The sequence below is a fragment of the Convolutriloba macropyga genome, chromosome 2, assembly GCF_964194025.1.
Source record: "Convolutriloba macropyga chromosome 2, txConMacr16.3, whole genome shotgun sequence".
NCBI lineage: Eukaryota > Metazoa > Xenacoelomorpha > Acoela > Convolutidae > Convolutriloba > Convolutriloba macropyga.
This window is the reverse complement of record NC_134469.1, coordinates 21176279-21195899: the sequence shown is the minus strand read 5'-3', so window position 1 is coordinate 21195899 and position 19621 is coordinate 21176279. Positions and strand designations below refer to the sequence as shown.

The 19621-nt window shown below is 32.7% G+C and overlaps 1 protein-coding gene across 12 annotated transcripts in view; it reads right to left on the bottom strand.

The window, feature by feature from the left end:
* Positions 1-333: 333 nt before the first annotated feature.
* LOC142357905 (uncharacterized) overlaps positions 334-19621 on the bottom strand; it is a 37389-nt gene continuing 18101 nt past the window's right edge. For 4 of the 12 annotated variants that reach the window (XM_075409446.1, XM_075409439.1, XM_075409452.1 and 1 more), the window contains exons 2-7: positions 16539-17571; positions 11643-11852; positions 7888-8094; positions 7196-7482; positions 4993-5163; positions 334-1193 (exon numbers count right to left, since the gene is read on the bottom strand). In XM_075409446.1, coding sequence (XP_075265561.1) covers positions 513-1193; positions 4993-5163; positions 7196-7482; positions 7888-8094; positions 11643-11852; positions 16539-16719 — 1737 coding nt within the window. In that variant the 5' untranslated portion in view covers positions 16720-17571 and the 3' untranslated portion in view covers positions 334-512. Of the gene's footprint in view, positions 1194-4992; positions 5164-7195; positions 7483-7887; positions 8095-11642; positions 11853-16538; positions 17665-18230; positions 18251-18319; positions 18592-19621 lie in introns of those variants that run through there. The other 8 variants (XM_075409416.1, XM_075409424.1, XM_075409411.1 and 5 more) reach the window with 8 other exon arrangements.

The window sequence follows — 19621 nt, the reverse complement described above, 5'->3', positions numbered from 1 at the left end:
ACGATTTTTCAGCAATCCTCAGACGCAGGTAAATTGTTCAATTGAAAATGCAGGCTGAAAAACTTTGTTCAGTATTAGTGAAAAAGATACGAAAGTCATTGCCTCTATCAGAAATGGGCAATGAGGCTTATAAGTTGGATATATTTTTTTGTTTTGGGCACTCCAGTCCCAAAGCACGTGCTACTTTCACTAATGATTTACAATGTAATGGCACGTGCTCTATAACTGGGGGGGGGGGGGGGGTCAGACGGAAGAGATCAGATTTCCAACCCTTAGATATTGTATGCGCGGTGCTGTGTTATCGGTTAATTATCAACAAGTCAACAACTAAACTTGATCTGTTACAAGTTAATTCAATTCATATATTTCGCAAGCATGATGATTGAATAATCAGAGAAATATTTCATTATTACAAATTACTATTCATGAATCAATTTAGTATAATCAGTCGAAAGGTGAAAATTGGTTAATCAGCTAGTGTCAGTTCAAATTAAAACCTCCATGACCTAAATTTATCCCCACTTCAAAACTTTCTCCAGAAACATTACTAATATGAGTGAGAGAAAATAAATTAAAGTTACGGGAACTGCCCAGTAGAGTTTGTATATTTTCCTGCAGTTCAACGCAAGGGCGCCCATTAGAAATTCTGTGAACAAAATTGATGTCACTTCAGCTGAAAAATACCATTCTAGGTCTCGGAAATAAACCAATCCGCAAAACACGCCTAAACACATTGTGTTGTTCATAATAGCCGCGGAGTATAACTGCGTGTAAGTCATCACCAAATTTTCTTTCTCCTTTTTCATCGCGAACGCAATTGAAGACACTAATTCGCTGGCATTTGAGCATAATGGAGTTATGATGAACGAAATATAAAAGGAGCTAATCGGAATATATTCCGGGTTGTTTGGGTCAGTTATGCGGGTTAAACTATCGCACATTGGGTCCGAGAAAATTGTAACGAGCCCCACTCCTACTGTCAATCGCCCGACGGCCGAGCCCAAAACGTCCCATTTAATTGTGGACATCGAAAGTTTTTGCTTGTGGGATTGGACTGGGTTGTTTGGGTTCTCGGAGATGAGTTTTGAGTGGTCATAGGCTACTGCTCCGTTCATGTTTGTCTCCGAAAATGTGGATCCATATTGGTGCTGATCTGCCGAACCATCGAATAAGTCACGAGCTCGTTTGTTTGCCTAAAATTAGTTCTCTTCAATTTTAGGATCAAGTTATTAATGCATAATAATTTTAAAATTTGTTTTACTGTAAATGCGCCTGCTTCCGTAATTTCGAGGAACCATTTTCTTTTCGAAAGAACAAAATAATTGTTTTCGTAAACATGTTTGAACAAACTAATACGCAGTTTTGCACTGATACTGGTTTGCATAGCTTGATGAGGTATGGGACTAGACATTAGAACAAGGACGCTCGGTAATGTGCGTTCGCACATAAAGTTCCGACCCCGCTCATCTACATTTTTCACTTAATTGTCCACAAATGAGGAAGAGATAAAAAAAATTAACATATAAACATATCGTTTAAAAAACTACTAAATGAATAAAACAACCTACCTAAGAGGGTCGATGAGACCTGTAACTACCATAATATGAATACCAGAACAAAAGGCGATAAAAATCAAATAATTACAAATATAACTTTTTTTTATTTTTTCTAAAATGTTGAAATGTAAAACTGATTCAAAAATGTTCTTAATGTAAAACTGATTCAAAACATTATGCAACAATTGAAATCATTGAGAGATTCGTTTATACACCCATAGAGCTGGACGGAGAGCTGCCATTATCCAGGTTATGTCATACGACCACAAAAAGAACGACTACCGACAAAATGAAAAAAAAACAAAGAAATGTGCACAAAAAAACTTGCACGAAAACGATGTCCCAGCCAATTAAACATTAAGCTGTTCGCTAAAAAAAATTTAAAAATCTGGGTGTGTTTTTTTCAAATAACCAGCGGACCGCCCATTATTGTAATACTTTGAAAAGAAAACCACAACCTACAAACAATGGGCTATATGAAAAATCACAAACATTTTATTAAAACTGGTTGAACCAAGAACCAAGACCAGTTGAGGATATTGGCAAATCTCAGAAATCCATTGTCTTTTTTAAAAAACAAATGACTTCAAAAGTCATAGTCAACACGATATTTCTACTAAAAGAGTAAACAGTTTATCTTGCAACTTCTTCGAAAACTAATTGCGCTTGTTATTAGTGAGACTAAGTCATAAGACTTTAAAACAACATCAATTTCAAGCAAAACTAAAAAAAAACTTCACGAACAACATTACGAAGCCATTAAATTTATAAAACATTAACCACGAGAAAATTCAATCTTCATTTTTGTCTCTTTTGAACATCATAACGTCTTTTTTAGTATAACGACTATCTCAAAATGACAGCAAAAAAGAACCACAAATACTGAAAAGTATCTAAAAATAAAAAATTTCTCAAAAATTTTCTAAGCCCCAAAGACATCAATCAAAATGTTTGGTTCAACAAAATATCAAAGAGATCTCTCAATAATGAGGCGACGTGACGAAACTGCTACAACAATGTAAACTGCGAAAGAAAACGCAAACCAGAAAAAAAATTTATATTTTTTGGTAAAAGTTCAATTTGAAAGTCAATAGAAGTATAAGCCAAATACCAATATCAGCTTTTTAGTTCGTGTGTCTCTATATTTCGCCACCGAGAACTGTAGTTTCCAAACATTTGGCGTACGACAAAAAGTATGCAACAAATAAAAGGCAAACTTAAAAATCTCTGCCAATTTCTCAAAGCGAACGGTTTCGCAACGCTTAAATCCACATGTTATGAAATTATTAAATATGGTCGGTTACCAAAACTGTAAGAACTTTTTCAGTTAGATTGTTAAGTATTGTGACAATATTCAAAGGAAACAAAAATACCAGCAAAAATGGGCAATTATGCGCAAAAATCACAAAATTTTTTTGTAAAAACTCGTAGTACCAAAACCTAGAAGCCTATGTAAAAAAATCCGCAGCAAAGGTTACCTTATATCTGCTATGACAGACAGTTTGACCTGTATTTATTGAGAACAAGGTAAAGGGTGACAAAGAAAACTAAAAAAAATGACAAGTTCAAAAAAATTGACAAGTTCAAAAAAATCGAAATTTCCTTAAAAGAAACACATTCAAGAACATAAGAGACCTTAGCTAACAGCCGAATGCATTTTTCAGGTTCATTTACACCTCCTGAAGAAGCCATTTTTATTTTTGAAAGTATAGACTTAGCAATCCGACAGCAAAATGAATAAAAATTGAAGGCAAAACACAAGAAATCAGTTAAAGTTTACAAAAACTCTTCCTCAAAGCCATAGAAACCCTTAAGTTCTCTGAAAACAAGCTATATCTAAATTTGGCCTCATATTTACGTAAATTAGAGTTTTCAATAATAGAGTCCTGAATAAAAAAAAATTGTCAGTAATTAGCGTTAAAAAAACGAAAGCAAAACATTAAAACTCTTTGAAAGGCAGCACCAAAATGAAAATAAAAAAAATTTCTGTTTGTAAGAATCCATGACAATATCAAACCTTTCCCTGATTTTGTCTTCCAACAAACCAAGTGTTCCAAGTGTTTGTGAATTAGGGCAATTGTTCAGTGAAAGACTTCAAATATTAAAAAAAGCAATGATGAATTTTGAATGATTATCGATTTAAATTTGCAAAAAACGGCAACATTTTAATTCCAGATGACTTTTATATTGCGCCGAGCTTCAAATAGCTATATTTTGGAGTTAAAAGAGATTATGTTAGCGACTTTTGGGCCTCCGTTTCAAACAAAGTGGACCAAGAAATCATGTTTTGGGCAACTTTTGATGAAAAAAGTCCGAATTTTGGAAATTTTATCACAATTTTTAGCCAAAGAAACTCCAATCAAACATTTACGGTAACAATAAGACTCTACCGTTAAAAATTTTAATTTATTTAAACTTATATTGGCAAAATTGTTCCAAATTTGAGCAAAAATTACTAAAAATTTGAATAAAAACTGTCGAATATTCATAAGACATTAAACCTCGATAACTCCCTGTAAAAGGAGAAGTTCAAAAAAATCTTTTTAATTCCATTTTCTACGATGTACGTGCTTTTTAAGATACCACTCACAACTCTGTACGATGAATATATCGATCAGCCAAATTTCACTGAACAAAAGAAAATCATTTGAGTATATATATTCCTCCCTCTCCACTAAAGTTGGGATCGGAACATAAAGGTGTAGTTTACTATGGCATACGGGGGTAGGGTATCAATTTCAATCTAACTTTTTTAAGTAACCAGTTTTTTGCAAAATTGAAGAAAATTTGGTCAAAAATGACGAAAATGGTGAATAAAAACAACGGAATTCACTCAACTTTTCTCAAAAGTTTAAACCTCCATAACTCCCTGTAAGAAACGAAAAAAAACTTTTTAGTTCCATATTTTACGCTGGAGGAGTTTTCTAATGATACCAGTCTCAACTCTCTACGATGAATATATCGATCGGCCAAAACTGTCTGAACAAAAAGACCCATTTGAGTATATAGTTCCTCCCCCACAAGTGGGTCGGAACAAGTAATGCATAACATTGTAAAAAATAAAATCAATAATAAATCAATCACAAATTGTTATGTTCATCGGCGGTAAACAGACACAGTTATCTAAAGGTTACCCAATAGTGGACACTACTCATAATTTTAGATAGGAAATAAACGCCATGGAAACAAACCGCAATTTTGAATTTGAATTTTGGCCGTAATTATTTTTTTTCGGTGATAATAGTTTCATATCAAGTCCCAGGGGCAGATAACGCATGACCATGGATCCTGAGGCATGGCCAAACGCGCTAGAAGCGCAGCTCGTTAAAATTCATGTGGGATTTATTTCCGTGGGGGTTTATTTCCTATATAAAATTAAGTGGGGGCTTTTTTCGTGGAGTTCCAAAACCGAAAACAGTGAACAAGGTGAATACACCTGAGTGGTTAGTCTCCAACTGGCAAAATACTTCCTACTAAGGAGGTACTGCTTGTGTTCCTCCGAGATCCCCTCCATCCCACTCTCCACTCCTCCAGACCCATTGGGAGACATGATATCTGTCATGCGTCTGGGTGGTATTGCAGAGGACATGTAGAACATCTTAGCTGCCTAGAATTTGAGAGTGCATTAATTGGACAATTAATTAAATAACTAACGATTCGGACGAACAAGAACATATGAATGAAACTGCACAGCAAGTTATGCCCTTCACAGGTTATAAACTGCACAATTTAACAAATTTTTATTGATGAAACTGTAACTAAAAAGATGAAAAGAACTAGACCCTTAAAAATTTGAAAACTGAAATCAATCCAATTTTGGAAAAAAAACATGGAAAGTTTTAAAAAAAGCCATCAAGAAGAAAAAAGTGATTATGCACCTTAATTAAAAAAACACTATAGAACACCATTGGAAACTATTGGAAGTTGGAAGCTCACTAGACAAATTGACGTCATCAAGTTAACCATTCGTTAATCGGTGTCACAAACAAAATAAACTTTGCCCCAATCTTTTTTGTATGCAGCAGATTGAAAAGTTGGGGAAATTACCAAATATGCTAAATATATTTTTTTGCAAAGCATTTTTAGTAAAGTCTTCGCCATTCATCTGTCTTGTTTTACTCCATTCATTTATCTTGTTTTGAGATGTAAAAAAATTTATGACAGAAAAGTCAATTTTTTCATATAGTTTTTTATTGAACTGACGTGTATTTTAAGCCAACTTTGCTCTTTATTTCACATTTGGTTGCATATTCTTTAATTTTTGAGAGTAATTTAAATGTTATAATTGAAATTAAAACATACATAAAGCGTTAAATGCGAAAACTGAATGAGATTGGTGTGCAGAGCACAGTTCCGCAAACTGCCCAACATTAATAATCATGCGCCATGGATCAAGAACGTACAAAAAGATTCTAACAAAAAATCTTGAAAAAATTTTGCATGACAAGAAAAAAATTAATTAGATGCTGAACAGAGGAAAAAATTGAAATTATTTCAAAATTCTTTCGTTTCTGAGAAATATTTGGGCCCACAAGTTAGAAGGAAACCTTTCCCATCTCAATACCTAAAAAACAGTTTTTGGCACTTCAAAAAAACTGTCATCACGAAAAAGGCATACCAATTGTCTCGTATCTGATTTTTGGCAATTTTGCTTTGAAAACTTAGGAATTAAGCACTCATAGCAAACAACAGAAAATGCATTTGACGGATGCCAAAACAAAAAGCCACAAAAGGAACAACAAGAGACAAAAAAGCCTGTATCTGACAAAAGTCAAATTAACATACTTAGTAACTTTCATTTAAATGTAAAGTCTGCATGCATAAATCTTTTGATTTAAACTACTTTATTTTGATCGATAATCCCGATTAAGTGTATTTGGAACTGCAAATTTCGCATGTGAACGCTAATTGTTAAAGCCAAATTGCTGAGTAAATAGAAAAGAACCACATATTGAACCACATCTCTTAGAGAGCAAGAAAGCTAGGGGTAAAAAATTTCGAGAGCCGAGTCCAAATTTTTTTCACTTGTGATGATACAAACACGATATATATATATATATATATATATATATATATATATATATATATATATATATATATGTGTATATATATATATATATATATATATATATATATATATATATAATATTAATAATAATAATAATAATAATAATAATAATAATAATAATAATAATAATAATAATAATAATAATAATAATAATAATTGGGCTAGTGCTGAAAAGCTGAAAATTACTGTTTGAAATCGCCACAAGTGAACAAAATGCGGTATCCGCCATCGAAATTTTTTACCCCTAGTTTTCGTGCTCTCTTAAAGATGTGGTTCAGTTTGTGGTTCTTTTCTCTCACCTTCATTTTGTTCAGCAAATTGGCTTTATCATTTAGCTTTTACATCCGGAAATTGCAGCAGTTTCAAATACACTCCAACAAAATTATCGATCAAAATAAAGTAGTTTAAATCAAAAGAGTTTTTCATGCAGATTTTACAATTAAATGTTAAGTATGTTAACTTGACTACTGTCAGATGCAGCCTGTTTTGTCTCTTGTTGTTCCATGACAAATTTCTCCTCAATATTAAAAGGAAGTAGGTCAACGGAAACTTTCTCAATTGTTACACCAACCCTGAACATAATTTGCTCTTCTTTGTGTTTCTGATGCTTAACCATTGGTGGAGTGTTAGTGCCCCTGTGAGCCATGAAAAACTGCATGCCAATGTAGACACAGAAGGAAGTAAAGGCCAGCAGCATGGTCACCAGGGCTGCTACTCTGACATAGGCTGGTTGTCCCCCCTGCACGTGAACAAGAGTGGCCCCGAAGTACCAGTCGGATGACTGTATTATGAAGTAGGGCAGAGTTGTTATTAACATGATCACGGCTGTCATAGTTACTTCCTTCGACACCTCCACTCCTGCGACAAAGAATAAACTTTACAACTATGGGAGAGCATGGAAACGGGAAAACAAAGACTTCGAATTATTATCAAACTATTATAAAATTCATCCTTTAAAAAATTCTAAATTAGAGAAATTGTTCGCAAGTTTCTTTCAAATGTGGTGATTTTTCGCCCGTCTTTTTTCTGTATTTTCACTGATACAATAAATTTAATTAATTAGGATAATTAAATAAAACAAGAATTTTATTTAATTCCCTAATTCTACGCAGCATATTCTTCCCTAATTCTACGCATCATATTCTTACGTACATCGTTAATGAAGAAGTTTTGCGGTTGATTTCCAGGAAGAAAGCATCCTGACATTGAATGCTAAAACAAACCCTTCTCAATGTACGCAAATTGCCAATTGTAACAACAAACCCTGCTTTGTGAGACTGTATCCAGTGCACTTGTTCTCACTATTGGCCATCAGACCATGACAGGTGGGTGACGTCACCAAGTCTACCCTTCCAACCACCAGACTGGCACCCCAGGCCACTGTCAGCAGTAGAACTGTGGATCCAGCCAGGGTTCCCATTCCAACTGAGATCTGCTTCTGCGCTGTCTCCCGGTCTCCAAGTCCAGACACTATAAAAAACAATCATTCCATCAATTGTTTCCCTCATCCTCCCTATCTGCCATAACTCACTTTTTCCATTAATTCTTTGAAATTAGTTTACGCATTTAGTATTTGAATTGATTAATGATAGATGTCTTTTGATGTTTTGGTAGCATCCAAAAATTTTTATTGAAAACACAAAAAAAATATGGTAGCACCATATTTTTCATTTCGTATACGAATACATTTGTCATCTGTCCGCGACCCAAGACAGGTATTGGCCAGACCGATTGGGTCGTGGACCGAAGGGTTCCAGACCGATCATATTCAATTATAAGTGTTGGTCAGACCGAAAAATCTTCAACCACCCTCTTGATTCCTGTCACATTCCAAACAAATGAGAAAAAGTGCCGGGAAACAAAAAATCAAAATATGCTTTTTTCAAGTTTACTTTGAACGCTACATTCCTATAGTTTTAATGTGAATGCTTTGTCAAGCATAGTTTAGCTCTATTTTGTGTTTTAGGGGGGAGAGATCAGAAAAAAAACTTGTATCATTTTAGACTATACTCATTAACGTTGAAATTGTGTTTTTAAGGCTTCTAATTATTGCAAAAAGTGGATCTGATGAACGATGACTGCTGAAACAATACTTTACGTTTTCCATGTTCTTCCAGCCCTTATGAACTTTTTTTAGTATCCACTTTGAGTCTCGTTCAGTGTTTTCTACATTAGACATTTTTTTCGAAAAGACCATGGTTGAATTTGTTTCACATATTTACATGATTACTATAGCATTCAATATAAATTTAAAAATAGGGATGACTGGTATAGTTATAAAAATTATGAGAAACATCTAATTTTGACTAATTTAGAAACAGCCGGTTTCATTAAACTGAAGTTTGCAGCCAATTTTTTTTCACTAATCAACAGAAATCTGTCTCTATAACACAATTTAACTGCATGAAACAACCTAAAAAACAACAAAAAAAACGTTTGTCATTGAAATTTAGAGAAAATAAACTGAAAGAAATGCATGGTAAGAAAGGCCAACTTTTGACAATGCGGTACGAAATTCACTTAAAATGGGACCAGCATAAACGATAACAATTGATCAGAAACTCACAACGCTCATGCCGTTTGATAATTTTTCTGAAAAGAAAGTATTAATCCACCGAAAAACTTTGTTTTTTTTTATTAATTTCAAAACTCATAACTTCTCATAATCTATCTACGTAAAATTTGCAAAACAAATGGGCCGACAAAATTGGCATAGTGTTTTACTGAATTCGTGTTTCAAAAAATCTGCTTGGCAGTATCCCGGGTAATAATAATAGTAATTATAATAATAATGATGATGATGATAATAATAATACTAATGACAATAGCAATAGTAAAAAAAATTATAATAATAACAACAATAATAAAAGTAATAATAAAATTAATAATAATAATAATAATAATAATAATAATAATAATAATAATAATAATAATAATAATAATAATAATAATAATAATAATAATAATAATAATAATAATAATAATACTAATAATAATAATAGTAATAATAATAATAATTTATTTGTTTTCAAGTAGGTAGGCTATGATCATTCCCAGTTGGCAACATGTTCAAATTCTACTTGATTTTTTTAATTTTAAATTCTACTAACTCTTAAATTCTATAGTGCTCTCTGTTTGCACACTTATTCATTGAAAACAGTATTTTTCAGGGTTTAGGAATAATTCAATTTTTCTCTCAGGAGATTAATTTTTTTCCACGTTGAACTTGAAATAAATGCGACGAAGTTTTACGCAAAAATTTTGTTCAAATGGCACATGCAAATGACAACGTGAAAAACGTTTGATTAGTTTATAAATTACTTTTATAGTACAAGAGTCCTTGATATTCACTTAGCGTCTAAAATTTTAATCTCAGGGAAAAAAACACAAAAAATCTTGTCGGAGAGCTTTAGCTATAAAAAATTTATTAGCACCTGCATATTCATTTTGCTAGTACAAACGTGTTTCCCACTGAATTCGTATTAGACAAAAATCATCTAAAAAAACGACAGAATAAAATATTATTGTAAGAGCGACAAATTTTTATGAAACAACATTCAAGTATCTAAAAATACTAAATGAAAATTTCATGACGGCTCAGTAAAATTAAATAAATAATATATCAAAATATTAATGTAGACAATTTTCGAGAATTAACCAGCAAAAGAAACTTTTATTGTTTGGATTAAATTTTTCAGAAAATTTATTTCGTTTTGCTTTCTTCTTCTTTGTTTAATTAATGATATAGATATGCGTAATTGAATTAATACAGATTTAAAAGGTCATAATGTACTCCACATGGGTATAAATGTATTACTTACTTGTAAATGACGCTGAAAAAACAACTTGGGTACAATAGTCACAAAACAAAAAAGAAAAATCGAATTGAGGTATAATTTTGAATCAATTTAAAATCAAAAAAACTAAAATCTTCGAAGAAAAGAAATTAAAAACGAAACTAATCAAAGATTGATCTTCTTGTATAAATATAACTTAAATGGAACTCCTTTTTTAAAATCAACTGATTTTTTTATTCTTAAGAGCATTTTTATTTTTAAAAAATTATACTGAATTTTGACTAAAATTAACTTATCAATAATTGCATAGACATAGATGAATAATTAAACCTCGAGCATTTTCCAAATATACAAAATTGAAAAGCGTTCAGGGTCGTTTAAAAATAAGCTAAACAACCATTGACAACAACTTTGAAACCCAGCATGCGTTGAATAGCGAATGGTGATAACTGTCTTAAAAAATCTGTCCCAAGAACTCGCCTTGAACCTTGACTGCAGAAAAAAAACTTCAAAAATCATCATTATGAGTACAAATTAGGCCTATATTGATTTGACCTCTAAAAATAAGTTCTAAAACGAAAGATATAAAAATCAAAATCAGCTCAAGTTATGGAAGTAAACATAAATTAGCGAAAATTTTGTCCCAAAATTAATTTTAAGTGACACTCATAAAGAAAAGCGTGTCTGAAAACTTAAATAAAATGATGCTGCCAACTTTTGCTGCCGACTTTTTAAAATTTCATTGGGGCAAAATTGGCCAGATGAACTTACAAGAACAACGATGAAACAGTTCGATAATAAATTTAAAGCATTCTGCGCTCCATAGCTTTCAATTTCTAGGCAAAATATGTAAAAAGAGCGAAACGGTCAAAAAACACCAAATTTTAATCCATAATAACTCCTCGAGAACGGCGAAACTCTTAAGACTCTCGTATCCTACAATTGACGGCTTTTTGATTAAATATTCATATCTTTCAAATCTTTCTGTTTGCCAGAATTGACTAGAAAAATATTGTCTTTGAGTATATGATTCCTCAGCAACTAGTTGGGTCAGAACAAAGTAATCGATGTAAATAATGATCTCACATCGCATTCTTGTAAGTCAGACTGTCTAGACATAATAACATTGAGGTTAAAATGGGCTCCATAAAGGAGTGGGTAATAAATTTGCAGTTGTCACAATACACTTAATGAATTATAATAATGTTAGGAAACATTTGCCTAATATCATCATGCTGTCTGGCACCACTCCGGACACTGGCAGAATCACACCCCCGATCAGAGCTGGCGCCACTCCAAGATCCAGCAGTCCCTCTGCCCCATCCGAGATTAACTTGGCCCCGTAGCCAAGAGTAATGCCATAGTAGGCTATGAGGACAGAGTTGCCCAGAATATAGTTTGAACAAGGATAGAAGGCACTCTGGCAGGAATCTGAAATGTGAACATCAATACCCGAGTGAAATTTTTCCTCTAAAAAAACAAGTAGAAGTGCGACTTGTTAGGAACCTAAAAATCGGATCTTCTAGTTGAAAACTTTCCGTTCTAAGATTTCGTTTTAAGTATTCCAAACGAATGTACGATAAATTTATTTCTAGCTCCGAAATTCATTAAAAGGTGCTTTATTGTCCATAAAAAACAAGAAGTTTTAGTGAAAAACCTTAAAATTTTTTGTGCAGTTGTTACCTTATGAAAAATATTTGAAAACTGAATAGCTATAGGCATTAGAGACGACGTTTTCAAAAATCTTAGAAGAAAACAGATAAAAAATTATAGGTATTGTCAATTTAAAATACAGTGGATTCTAAAAAAGGTAACAACACTGAAAGCATAACAGACAAGCTCTGTTTGTCCGTTATGCTTTCTGGAAAAAACAAAAAATGTTATGCTTTCTGGAAAAATTTGAAAAAACAAAAAGGTGACAATTTTTTCAGCAAATTTTTAATGTTATATTAACAAAAAGTAGCTTCTTTAAAATAAGCCAGCAAAATACCAAAACCTATAAACCAGAAGAAACTATTTTTAGCCATTGAAGTCACCGCAGAATCTGCAATCAAAGATGCATTTCTATGCACTCTGAAAATTGTTTTTGTTGTTGTCGAATTTTTAACAATCTACAAAGTTGTCGAATATTTAACGATCTACAACATCAATCAAAAAATAAACAGAAAAACTTTCAAGCAAATCAAAACCTATGTTTAAAACATGATTAGTCCAAAATGCGCATTTACTTGAAAAAAAAATGTATATTTCGAGCTTTAGTATATTTTAGCTGGTTACATTGCATTACAAACATAAACTCGACAGATGTCATTGTTTTTTTAAGGCATACTAAACAAAAACAGTTTTTTATTAATTTTCCATTTGGAGGGATTTAGCCGGTAGATATCGATCGGTAGATATCGAGCCGGAGACAGACAAGGATGAAAAATAAGTACAAAAAGTATAGAGAGCCGGAAACTCAAATAGCAGCTAAATTTTCTAGATACGTCTGCACAATTCAGCTCTCATTTATATGATTAATTTTATTGGAACTGTTCCAAGAGTTTTCATAGAAACAGAAAATCAAAAATATATGATTTGATACAGCACCGAAACGCAAAATTTCTCATTTAATGTGATTGTTCTGTCTTTGATGTCCTGAAAATAATACAAGCAAATGTTTGAGATGTTGATGATTTAAGGACTTATTAAACATTTGACTTTGAATTGTATATTTTTCAAATTTGCATTGCATGATTTACCTCTTCACCCCGACTCCTAACCCCCACTTACTAGTTGCACTGAGATTATTTAACAATTTCTTCCTTTTTGTGGAGCTGCGGAACTGCCATGTGATATCTTAAATTTATCAGCTGCAATAATTTCTGTTAAGCAAAAATTTTTTAGAGATCTATCAGAGAAGATCTTTGATGTCAAAATAGTAAAAATTTACTGAAATTAAAATAGCAAAACTCTTGAAAATCTTTAAATGTAGTTGGCACAAAATTTTTTTCACAAAAGTTTTTGTTATTTGTAATGAAACTAGAACCAAACCTTTTCGTATTTTTCAAGATGCTGAAATTTTTTTCGCAAGGAGATCGGTTTTTTATCCGAATTGATAAAAAATACAGACTACTTTCTCTTGTTATTATCAACTTCAAAATTAGCTTCAACTTTAGATTAACGATTTTAAATGATTAGTTGCTTTATTTGAATGACTTTGATTTTATATCGGAAATTTGGAGAAATTTTTTAGAAATTAGTAGAAAACACAAAACCCAACATTTCTAAATCTGGAAAAAAATACGTTTAACACTTTGCCAGGTAATTCTTGTTAATACTTTTTATTTTGTTTGAAAACGCTTAATTTTGATTTAAGTGGTGAGACAGAATCCGCTACTTCTTTATAGTGCTTCTGTTTGGGATATTTTGTTATTTTTGGAAATTTTGACTAAATGGGCCAAATGCTCTTTTTCAACGAAAAAAAGCAAAAGCATTATAGGAGAAAGTACGTGTTTGATCCAAGTACTTTCTACAACACACAAAATTGTCTAAAAACTGAACACCTCAATCACTTCAATCAACTTCAAGAACTTTCTCTTAGATTTTTAAAATTTTCTCATCCTTATTGATAGACACTATCCAGACAAAGTTCACTGACAGTGAGAAAAACATGTTGAGACATGTTATTGTTATTATATAAAAAATATTTACGGCAGGTTTATCTGACAAACTTCTAAATTGACTGCAATCACATCGAGTTTGTCGTTCATCTGCTATTCAACGATTTCTAAAATATTAAAAAAAAAATGGAACTCAACGCCGTCATAAAATATTTAGCAGTTCTGAAAAACGTTTTATCAAATAAATTGTCAATTAAAGATTACGTATAATCCTTATTACAAAATATAGAAAAAGTTTGACAAAGAAAAGACTCATTTGAAATAAATAGCCATTGAAAAATTAAGTTTTCCTGTTTGTGTGTATCTTTAAAAATGCAACATAAAGATTTTCATAAATAGATATAAGCTCAAGAACATGTTTTTGACAATTTTTAAAAATCAAGATTAATCCAGTAATTTTTTCTGCATAGGTTTTTGAACATCTGAAAGGAAGCAAAAAATAAATCGAAACAAAGAAACAATCATGAAACTAATAGGCAAAAATACACGCGAGCCCATATGCGTGTAGTCGTGTGTAAATGTGCGTCTATCTTCAAAATTTGAAGAAAAACTTTTTATAAAAAGTCATTAAAACATGATATTCTCTTATGACTTTTATTCTGCGGTATGTCCCAAATCATTTAAGAAAGTTCATTTCTTTTATCTAGAATTATCTCTTATATTTTCCTTAGACACAATCATTTAAGTTTAATTCTTTGATTGCTCTCAGACGGGTCGAAGCCTAGTGTGCTTATTTAATGCTTTTTTCGCACAACTATGCCGAAGTCTTTGAATAGGGAATTCAGATTTTCTACTTTAGCGTTTTTAGCTCTATTTAGCAATTGGAAAAAATTTTGCGTTAATTATTTGTTCACTTCAACCAATTCAACGCTACTTACTCTTCGACAGACCAGTTTTTCAACTAACCTAGTAGCTTCAAAACAACCGACTCCACTTTTTTTCCGTTTACATTTTTCATGGCTCTCCATAATTTTTCAGCTGCAATTCAGCATTTCGATCAGCTTTTCACGCGCTAATTGAACAACTTTCCTACTTATTAATTTTCGGCATTTTATGACGCTATCCAAAACTTTTTCAGTTAAACTTTGGCACTTCACTTCCGCTTCTATTTTCAGCGCTATTCAGAATCGTTTATAAGATCTTGTACTTTTATATAACCAAAATTTTTTCTAGCTTTCAGCAATTAAAAAGTTATTTTCCTGTGAAAAAGAAATTTGAGGGTCTCAAGCACATTTTTATTCATTGAAGCGCAGTTGTTTTCTTTCTGAACTAAACAAACTTTATTGCAGTCAATACTCGGTTCCAGAAACTTCTCTTCAAATATCATGGTTTATATTCTAAAAATTAGAACTGCTACATAATTTGAGAAAAAGTAACCTTCGAATTTGATTTTAAAAAAACTTAATGAAAGTCTGAAAAACTGAAAAAAATTGAATGGGAAAAGCGCTGAAAAATATTCGGGAAAATCGATGCATGCGCCCAAGTGGTGCTTAGGTTTTTTTTGGTCGCGCAAGCATCTAGTTCAACATAATCAGCGCGCTCATTTTCGTTGCAATTTAGACTAATCTTTTTAGCGCTGCCCAGGGTGAGGTGCCAGACCTGAGCCGCCTCTTGTGAAACTTGTTGTGTTGCACAAGAGCAGTAAAATTGGGCTCGAGTTACAGATCTTTGAAAGAGATAAAAATTTGACGTTAGTCTGGGCCATGGTCGCACAAAAGTCTGATTTGAGATCAAATTCTAGATATAGTGAGATCATAAGTCAAACGAAAGTCTGGAAAAGGATCTTGAAGCACTACAGAAAAGTGTGATCTGATCATAATTAACAGTGAAGACTGCTCACAAAGCAATAAATAACGGTTCTGATTTGAACTGTTTTATTGCCAGTGTTTTCTGTTTACTCATTTAACGCGTTTAAAAAACTTTTGATAGTAATTTTGTCAATTGATTTTGTCTTAGCTTTAACGATATAATAACTTTATTCAAACTAAGATTCAGTACTATCGGTTGGAATTCATTTTCTTTACTTAATTCAAATATCTTGAACACGTATTTGAGAATGGTATGGTCAGAAGGCACGGGACGCGCTAAGGTTGCCCAATAATTTCAAGTTGCCAGAAACTCGCGCAAAAAATTGGATCGCACAAAAGTTTGATCAGAGGCCGCGGTGGTTTCGATTTATCTGATCAGAGACGGCTACGGTCGCACAAAGATCACACTATTTTTCGCTTATCACGGAGGTCTGATCAGAGGTCATTTCGTTCTGGCATTGCCTGATCAGAGGACAAAGTTTGGAAAGGGTCTGATCTGAGATCACATCTGGCACCTCAACCTAAGTCAAAATCTTCAAATCCTTTGCTGTAAAAACTTCAGCAGTTTCGTCGACCCGGGTTCTGCTGCTTGGGCAACAACAGGAAATGCATAGCTTTAATAATCTTAGAGATTATGTTGGACTAACCTGTTTTGTTCACGTCTGTTGGGCTGCTTTTAGCTTCTGTCATGAAATGTGGACCTTCGTTATTAGAAGCAGAAGCGCTATCAACACCCTTGTTCAAGAGTACAACTGCTAAGATAAAAGGATACCACATATCGAATTTATTCCGAATTGAAGATATTCTCTGAGCCACTTGGATAAGCATTTTTAAGTATTCTTTGAAGCTCAAAATTGTCGAATAACATCGATGTAATCACGATTTAATTCACATCTAATGAAATGAGAAGTGTTTGAATGAAGGAAAGAGAAAAGATTTGAGAACAGATAATAACGTCAACAAGATGCAATGTTAATCAATTGAAATTTCTTTAAAATTTGTAGCTTGTAATCAAAGCAGAATGCAAAATACAAGCAGCGCGTGTTGCAAATTTTCGTAGTTTGATTTGATTTGACTAATATCAGCCGATTTGGTACAACTTGTGTTCCAATTTTTAAAATTCCCTCTGTTGGTGTGTAGTAAGTTGTAAATTAAAACCGTTTCCTTTTCTTACTACGTGAGCAAAGTTGTTTTAACCCGTTTTCGGTCACGTGACTGCATTGAAAAATTTTGCAGATACATCAAAGAAAACAAAATAACTTCAGATAGCGAGCTCTTGTTTTCACTAATTAAAAACACTCTTTTTTCGCTTTCTTCAAAATCTTATGACGTACGAGATTTGGCACCAAAAGTCAATACGAGCTGTAATGACTACATCTTGAGAATTTCTGTATTGAATAATCAGTGGTATTTCCCTAGTGGAATAATAATTCTTCCTGGAAATAAAAAAGTGAAATAAAAGTGAATATAACTTGGGCAGTTCTTTGTTAGAGTAACTTGATTTAATCTGACCTCAAATATACAGGCCAATAAAAATATCTGAACCAGTAATGTACAATAAAATCAGTGCAGCCGAATAAAAATAGCACTAGTAGAAATTTAAGTAAGAAAAGGGCAGGAAATTTAGCTGGAAAAGCTATTCTTTGAAATAAATCAATAAAAATGGGGAAGAGTTATAAGCTGGTGAAATTCAATTAGCATAACTTTTAATCTCAACGCATTGTCAGGCAATTTAGTCGACATTAAGACAAGAGCCATTCAAAATCTTAAAGACTAGAGAAATGGCTGGCATGCTTAGTCCCACAGCGGGGTGAACACTACAATTTGAAATACAGAGAGGGGAATGGCGGAGTTGATAAAAAGTCTAGTCGAGATGGGGGAACACAATTGTTCGTGTGATAACTTAAGTGATTTCTAGGAAATTGGTATTGCACAATTATCTATTCATATATATATATATATATATATATATATATATATATATATATATATGTATGTATGTATTTATGTATGTATGTATGTATGTGTGTTTGTGTGTGTGCATGTATGTATGTATGTATGTATGTATGTATGTATGTATGCATGCATGTATGTATGTATGTGTGTGTATCTATGTGTGAGTGTTGTTTATGTGATGTGTGTATGTGCATGTGTATGTGTGTGTATGCATGCGTGTGTGTGTGTGTGTATTTATGTATGTGTTATATGTGTGGTGTGTGGGTGTGTGTGTGGGGGGGTGGGGGGGGGGGGGGGGGGTGAGCATTTCAAATTTATGCGCATCATTTTGAAATGATTGGAAGAGGTCCGAGAAGGCGTTCCAACTAAGCTGCCAGATAGACCTCAAAATGATCTGAGAGAGAGTTATAGTCCAATGTAGCCCACTTGTCTTTCATAAAAAAGCCTGGTTAAAAATGCGTAGAGGCTAAACCAGAAAGTATTGTTCTATATTTTGGCATTTTTCTTTAGGGCATAAATTATAATTGAGCGCAGTTAATTCTTGAGGGACTTTGAATAGATAATTGTGTCCATCTGAATTTTATCTGCCCCTCAATTCTAAAATGAAATTTCAATTAGAAATTTGAAGAATCGGTTAAAAGCTGTCAAATAACTTTTCAATCAACTCCAATTTCTCAGCTCAGACGGAATTTGAAAAATTGAGTTAGTTTTCTAACTGGGATTAAAGCAATTACTGTGCTAGGTTCTTTCTTTCATACAGAAATGCAAGGATGAACAATTTTTCAGGTCTATTCATTAAACGGACAAGTAGCGCTTGCGAATCATGTGCGGCGCTCAATTAGACTAACATCTCACTAAGACAATTACACTATTTTTCCAAAAACAATCATTTTGCTAGTTTCTTTGAGAGAAATTATTTTCTGCAGTCTGGTGCAGAAAAAAAACTTTTTCAAATAATTTTGTTTGCAATTCAAAATTGGAGTTCGAAAAATTTTACAGAATCAAGCGATTCATTCAGGTTCTTTTCAGTAAATAATCGCATTTTGAATGAGAAGTTTACAAAAACTTTTGGAACAATCTCAAAAGGTGGTGAAAACGACGTAGCACATGCTCAAAAGCTCCAAAAATCTAAGACTGCTAAAAAAAACGTTTTAAAAAGAGATTGCATTCGAACTTCAAAATCAGGGAGCCAATTTGATTGTTTAAATTATTTTAGATTTCAAGGAACGTTCGCTTAAATAATGTAATGTTGAATTCGTCCCATTTATGATTTGGGACAAATTTAGGCGAGAAAAGATGGTTATCTTGTAAAATCTTGTAATATTCTGGACATAAATGGGCAAAAATGGCTATGCTGGAAGATCTTGCTAGACAAAACTTATATCTGACACCAATACGGAATTCGTCCAATTGAGACTGAAACGAGTCTCTTCCCTCTCCCCACAAGAGGTGTCGTCACTTATTCCTTACAATCAACACATCCATAATTCATAGCAAGCCGAGGAGTGCAATAAAAGACAATGACGATATTGATTTGTGTATCCCTAACCACTATACTATTCCATATAAGGCCAGCTTTACTTTGTATCTTTGTTTATTTTTCACTATTCTTATTTTTGTACTTGATACGTTCTTAGATAATAGGTGCTGCCAAAATTGTCAACAATATTTTTCTAAACGACCGAAATTCAGTTCTTCGATTTTTTGGACATTTGCAAAAATTAGACAGTCTTACCGTATTTTAAGTACACATACGTGGAAAACAATGTACAAA